Source organism: Panthera leo, chromosome A1 (assembly GCF_018350215.1).
Source record: "Panthera leo isolate Ple1 chromosome A1, P.leo_Ple1_pat1.1, whole genome shotgun sequence".
NCBI classification, from domain to species: Eukaryota; Metazoa; Chordata; class Mammalia; order Carnivora; family Felidae; genus Panthera; species Panthera leo.
In genome coordinates this window covers 87203314-87210778 of record NC_056679.1, presented here as the reverse complement: position 1 = coordinate 87210778, position 7465 = coordinate 87203314, and the positions used below count along the sequence as shown (strand labels likewise).

Genomic DNA, 7465 nt, shown 5'->3' with positions numbered 1-7465 from the left:
TTATTTTGTCCTCAAGGTAGAATGAAAACCTATGATCCACAGACCACATATGCCACTTCATGGGATAATAAGTGACATTGCACATGGTATTCTCTACATTGGCTCTTTATCTTTACCTACATCCAAAGTCTTATTTTTCAACACTTAGACCTTAACTGTGAAGGAATTGATATAAAATCCCTGCAGTTTCTGTTTCATGTGACTTTACCACTCTGAAGTTAATAATCAAAGCAAGAGTAATGTGTTTGACCAATGACAGCACCTTCCCTGGGTTCATTTTGGTAGGCTTTTCTGACCGGCCTCAGCTAGAGCTGGTTCTTTTTGGGGTAATCTTGTGTCTTTACCTGATGACGCTCCTAGGCAATGTTACCATCATCCTAGTTTCCCTCTTGGACTCTAAACTGCACACCCCAATGTACTTTTTCCTCTCCCACCTCTCCCTCCTGGACCTCTGTTTCACCAGCAGCATTATTCCTCAGCTTCTAGTCAACCTGGGTGGTTCAGATAAGTCCATCACTTATGGTGGCTGTGTGGTTCAGCTCTATGTCTCTCTTGCCCTGGGATCCACGGAGTGTGTCCTCCTGGCTGTGATGTCCTATGATCGGTACATCGCTGTCTGCCGTCCTCTACATTATGCCTTTGCCATGCGCCCCAGCCTCTGTCATACCCTGGCATCTGTGGCATGGCTCAGTGGGGTAGCTACCACCCTTATACAGTCCACTCTCACCCTGCAGTTGCCTTTCTGTGGGCATCACCAAGTGGATCATTTTGTCTGTGAGGTCCCTGTGCTCATCAAGTTGGCTTGTGTGGAAACGACTTTCAATCAAGTGGAGCTATTTGTGGCTAGTGTTTTATTCCTGGTGGTGCCTTTATCACTCATCCTGATCTCCTACTGGCACATTGCCAGAGCAGTACTGAAGATCAAGTCAGCCATCGGACGACACAAAGCATTTGGGACCGGTTCCTCCCACTTAATGGTTGTCATAATCTTCTATGGAACCATCATCTTCATGTACCTGCAGCCAGCCAAGAGCAGACCCAAAGACCAAGGAAAGTTTGTTTCCCTTTTCTACACTGTGGTGACCCCCATACTCAACCCTCTCATCTACACCCTGAGAAACAAAGAAGCAAAGGCAGCAATGAAAAAAAATTCTTGGTAGAACATTATGGCTCAGTGAACATGATTATCAAGAATTTTTTTTTTTTTTTAGGAGGCAGTTATTAAGACTGATTCATTTAATGGATGATGACTCAATAAATTATTTGGTTATGTTCATAAACCTATAGTGTGTTTTGGTAGAAAAAATTCAATAGCATTTGAATTTTTGAGTTTGAATGCTCATTTCATCACATAATAACTGTGTGACCTGAACAATTTGCATAACCTTTGCACTATGTACAAACCAAAATGTACAATATTGAGCAACCCAAATTAAAATTAGATCACTGTCTTAGGCATTTGACTTTTAATAAAGTTGGTTCATAAATTTTATTGCATTTAATAGCCATAATTATATGCCTGCCCCTACTCTGCATTCTCATAACACATTGCTTACCCAGATGATATGTGGTAAATATGAATTGGTAAATAAGGTAGGAACATGATGAAGCATGTCAGAATGTACAACATATTTACAATGTACAAGCATAATTATCTGCTATATGGGTATTATTTTAAGTTTTATTTTGCAGAGATTGAAATATTTTGGCCATTTGCTCAAAACAGAAATAGCAAACTCTAAACCTCAGTGGCATTACTTTTTCAATAGACCATGGATTATTGTGGTCAAGTCTCCGGTGTGAGTCCCATTACACACTGAGTTTATCTCTATTGCTGCACTTTTCCTCCTGTTTAACAAGTTTCTGATTTTTTGTATTTCTCTCTTTAGTAGGTTTTTGAGAATGGCAACTATGTTTTGACTTAATCACAATTTAAAGTAGAATATATTTACAGGTGGCCCCCAGATTTATACTTCAACAAAGACATTTTCTATTCCCATCTCATGTTCAGCTATGTATTTTACTTCTCCACCTGGGTGTGTTAAAACAGCCTCAAAATGAACACATCAGAACTAAATCAAAAGGTCCCTGCTTTTGGTTCTTTTTTGCTCTTTTTGATATCACAAAATGGAACAGGGATTATTTTAATTCCTGTCCTTTCTTTTCCTACTGTATGTAAACTATACACAATTCTGCATAGTTTACCCACTTCTTTCCATATTAATTTTCTGCTACCTATGCACTGCTGATATGGCTTGCTTACTAGATGGAGAGATTTTTTTTTAATTAATTGATGATCTCTTCCATTATACCCTGTATCTTATTACTAGGTACATGCAGTTTGTAACACATCATTGAACTTATGTTTGTCTTATCTCCTTTAAGAAATGCATTTATTTGTTCAACTATTATTGAGCACTGAGGGCACAGATATGAAAGACACAGTACCCAGGCCTTTTAAGAGTTTATATGCTAATGGTCCAACTCAGTTAATTGGTAAATTTTCAGTATGTAATAGTGTCTACTATCTAACAAAATAAGTCAATGCTAGGGGAAAAAACTCACTTTCAGCAAGTTGATTTAAAATTGAATCTATCTCAGTCAAGTCATAAGATTAATGGCTATTTTTAAAATTTTATTAAATTGATGTGGTTGCAAAGCAATGTTATCTAAACCATGGTATCTAAACTTGAATAAGGAGAAAATAATTTATATTGTTATTGCTAAATTATAGATTAGTTATTATGTGTTTAAGAAAAGAAAGAATCCATAGGTGAATTTTAAAGTGGCTGACAGCTTATAACAGAAGCCAAATAGTCTTCTGTTGCTACAATCCATTTTAGAGGACAGAGAGAACATTTTCTTTAAAGTTATTAGAAGTGTCAGAGAATATATAGAAGAATATAGCAAGATACGGTTGTAAATAGAATGTGCTCTTTTGTGCTGAGGAAGGCACAAACATCTGTGAACTCCAAGTAAACCGGGGCTTAATTATCTAGAAAAATATATGGGAAATGAAAATAGATTTTTTAAGCAGAATTGGGAATTGTTGATAAGCATGATCAGAGACTTGGATAACCAAGGAGAAACGAGGACTTTCTTATTTTGAATAACAATAAGGCAACATTCATTTTTACTTCTATAGGACAATTATAAGAGTAGAAAAGATAAATAAGAATGGAAATTTTATTTTTTCTGCTAAAAAATGTAAAGGGGCAGTTTACTATATAGTGAGAATAGCACAGCACAATAATGCCTGGCATTTGGTGTCCCATTGGAACTCAGTCCATAACCACATTGATATTGTCAGCCAGTTACTCAAGGGATTTCCTTTTGAGGTTATTTCTCTAAATTACTATAGTTTCTCTGAATTCTCTGTAATTACTGAAATATATTATTTCTCTGTCACATATTGTGTCACAATGGGATAATCAGGATATTTAAATTGGCAAATGTTTTAGGAAGTGTCAAGGTGAGCTCTTGATGTCTTACTTAGTGAACCCTTAAATGATATGGGGGAAGTTATGACCTCAGGGCACTTGTGCGTGACCATAGCCCAGGATCCTCTGTTATGGACATTTTAATGAGTTACATATTTTCCATAGGGGGAAGATCCTAATTCTCTTACCCTCTGGGGATGTGATTAGGCCACATCAACAGGGCCATTTATTTTTCTTTCCTACCTTAAGCTATTTCCTCATCACAAAGGTAAGTCATTGGTGTTTCTCACTTCAAAGTTATTTCTTAGAAATGTAGTCACTGAGGATAGCTCACTTTCTTCTGACACTTTGCCAAGCATGCCCCAACACCTAGTGTAAACCATTTAATTTTTTCCTCTTATTTGGAATGAGCATTTCTATGTTGTACTGCATGGACAAGGAGCACCATTTTTTTTTTTTAATTTTTAACAATGTTTTTATTTATTTTTGAGACAGAGAGAGACAGAGCATGAGCAGGGGAGGGACAGAGAGAGAGGGAGAACAGAATCTGAAGCAGGCTCCAGGCTCCGAGCTGTCAGCACAGAGCCCGATGCGGGGCTCAAACTCACAAACTGTGAGATCATGACCTGAGCTGAAGTCGGACGCTCAACCAACTGAGCCACCCAGGCACCCCAGGAGCACCAATTTTTTGAGCTGTTGCAGAGAGATTCAGTCCCCAGAGGAAAATCTTTCTAGTCATTGTGATACCAGTTAATTGTAACTGAGGGTCAAACTTAACCTGTGCACCAGACTTTGAAAGGTGTTTTCAACATCATTACATACTTTTCTAGGTAGAGGAGAGAGATTAGACATCATCTTTTTGGGCATACTCACATCTGGTTTGGGTGGCCTCTACAACGACTTGGATGCCTCCTTTTCTCAGAATCTCACATTTGGTTCCTAGTTTGTCCTTTCTTGAACAACTCCTGTGGCTCTGGGACCTTAATCTGGGAACACCTATTTATTTCCTTTAAAGAAACAGGCAGCTGAAGATACTGTGGACAAGAAAATAACTCCTGTGGCCAGAATGCATGTTCTTGGCCTGAAGTAGGTACATTTACATTTATAGGCAAGTTGTATGTTTTACTGCATGTAGAGCAAACTGTGAAATTAAAGCAACTCAGAATTGTGAAGTCTATGGATTTCAGACTAGTCTTTTCATGTTGTCTTTGACTACTTCAAAACCAAGCCGAAAACGTCTCATAAAATTGTCTTGGTCTCTGTCGCTGTCTGTGTTTCTGTCTCTCTCTCTGTCTCTCTCTGTCTTTTTGATGCCCAATATCCCCTCTGCTTAAAGGCAGCAAAGACTGGGTTTAAATTTTTCATTTCTGAACTTTCTATATTCTTTAAAATTTAAAAAAATATCCCACCCACATATTTTTGCATGTGAGACACACTTGTGAAACATCTTGGCAGAGAGTAGAGACATCTCATTGAATCAAAAGGGAATTAAGTCAGGATATAGATTATTTGCTCCACCAATTGATCTTAATTATGATTATAAATAAATTAAGAGAAATTGAGGTCTAAGAGGAGATTAATATATGACACACTTACCACCCTCTTTGCTCCTTTATCTAATTGAAACCTCAGTGTCCTTACGTGTTCTGGGCCTATGTTTGATTCTATAGAAAATCCGTATGCTTCCTCCTTTCATGGCACATGTCATAATCTTCTCAGTTTTTGAAAGAGAATTTGAATTCAATTTTAAAAATCAGTTTTGAGTGAACTTTTTCTTGTTATTAAAAGCCACATCTAGTCAGCTGACAATATTCATGTCCTTTGGCTTAGAATTATTTGGATGAAAGTTGTTATTACTATATTTAAAAAATAAGCTTTTATTTTGTGTTTTGTTGTTGGATCGTAGAAATGAAAAAAAGAGTCTGCCTGAATAAAGTAGCAGGTTAAATGGCTCATAACATTTGTATACTGGAAAGTATTTACAGGAGATTAATAATACATGGGCTTTGCACTACGATAGCACTTTCAACTCATGCCCTACAATCATACAGTGGAATAATGGATGCCGGACTATTCTCAAAGTGGAAATAATTTCCCATAGAGAAAGAGGCATGGTATGGGAGTTCACAAGATTTGTTGATACATGTAGCATTTTTTTAAGTTTATTTATTTATTTTGAGAGAGAGAGAATAAGTGGGGGAAGGGTGGACAGAGGGAAAGAGAGAGGGAGGGAGGGAGAGAGAGAGCACGAGAGAGAATCCCAAGTAGGCTCCACTGTGTCAGTGCAGAATCCCACTTGGGGCTCAATATCATGAACTGTGAGATCGTGACCTCAGTCAAATTCAAGAATTGGATGCTTAAGCGACTGAGCCACCCAGTTGCCCCTGTCCATGTAGTATTTATGAGAAGGTCAATCAAGAATAACAGACTTGGAAAGTGAGACTAGAGCTGTAGTCTGGTGGGCAGGCAGGGTCTGAACAGGTTCTCAAGGGAGGAACAGGTTCTCAAGGAGTGGGTGTGAGCAGCTGTGGGAATGTCTAGCACAAGCAGGGGCAGGGGATTTAATCAGTGCTTATGTGTTAATCTGGCTGGACACCATGCAATATGAAAACATCCAGAAGTTTACTATACTTTAAGGTAGAATAGCCTGGAGGTATACCCAAAATAATATTGATTAGAATCATTTCATTTTCTGAAGGTGGCACAAAAAATCAGTGGTCTTTAAGGGTGAGGGGTGACCAGAAAGCAGTATCTCCAAAGGTATAGTGAACCCTATCCCATGGGATGCCCCATGTCACCACAGGTAGGTTATGGACAAAAAGACCAAAAGTACTCATGTTAGAAGGTCTTATCAATGGCCAAATCTGAAATTCAGCTTCATGTGGTAGTTTAGGGCCCAAGCTATAGTGTGTGTTGAGTGGCCAGGAAGACTAGTGTGCACAGAAAGAAGAAGCAGAAGTGCAAGGGGGCATGGTCAGCACCTCGGAGGACTAGAAGCGATGTTTGGTTGGACTTTGAAAGACATTCCTTAGATATTGGTGAAAGGAGCAACTATTAGGATGATTTATTCAGTTCCAATTAGACGATCTTATTGTTTCCATCATATCACTGTATATTTAAGGAAATGGGTCTTTGTTTACAGATATTTTCTGCTTTAATAAAGAAAATAATGGTAGTATTTTGTAATGCAGATATTTTACAGTTTTATAATAAAAATGCAAATTGTTTACAACATAGCCTCTTAATTTGCTGTTTTATATGAAATTATTAAATTATTAAGCTGTTACTAAAATAGTTATTAAAATTATCTTATTGGTTAACTTTGTTCTGTTATCTTTAATATGATAGTTTTTAAATACTTTTTAGGGGCTGTTTTATTAATATCTGTGATTAGTTTTATTATGTTATGTAAAATTATTATTTTTGTTTCTACTGTTTTATTTTTTAACATTTTTAAAACTTATTGACTTTAATTTGTTTCTCAATTTACCTTGTTTAAAAAGAGCACTAAAAAGTATGTTTACATTTTAATATTCAATTTTTTAAAATAATTCATTTAATAATTCCCAATTGAAATGTTGGCATAATTTTCCACCTCAATTTCTATTGTTTATTTAAGTTTTATAGCAGTGAGAGAATATAACAACAAAAATTTGTATTCTACACATAATTTAGTTTTTTTTTATTAAAGCTAGGGGTGCCTGGGTGGCTCAGTAGGTTGTGTCCGACTTTAGCTCAGGTCACGATCTCGCAGTCCATGAGTTTGAGCCCCGCTTTGGGCTCTGGGCTAACAGCTCAGAGCCTGGAACCTGCTTTGGATTCTGTGTCTCCCTCTATCTCTGCCCCTCCCCTGCTCACACTCTGCCCTTTTCTTCCTCAAAAATAAATAAACATTAATTTTTTTTAAAGCTTAATAATTGGTCAATTACGTAAACTTTATTATATGACCGGTATACTGTTTTTTTTATGTTCTTATTTTATGTTACTTGGTGCCTGAAAATTTAATAGTGACATATCTTCATAGT

General features: G+C 37.0%; 1 protein-coding gene across 1 annotated transcript; it reads left to right on the top strand.

Annotated features, from left to right (window-relative positions):
- Positions 1–239: 239 nt before the first annotated feature.
- On the top strand, positions 240–1160 carry LOC122229787 (olfactory receptor 2G2-like). The gene has a single exon (XM_042955275.1). The coding sequence runs from the start codon at positions 240–242 to the stop codon at positions 1158–1160; it is 921 nt and encodes a 306-aa protein (XP_042811209.1).
- The last annotated feature ends 6305 nt before the right edge of the window (positions 1161–7465 follow it).

Coding starts and splice junctions, on each gene's coding strand:
- LOC122229787 (XM_042955275.1), top strand. CDS start 240: ATGTGTTTGACCAATGACAGCACCTTCCCTGGGTTCATTTTGGTAGGC.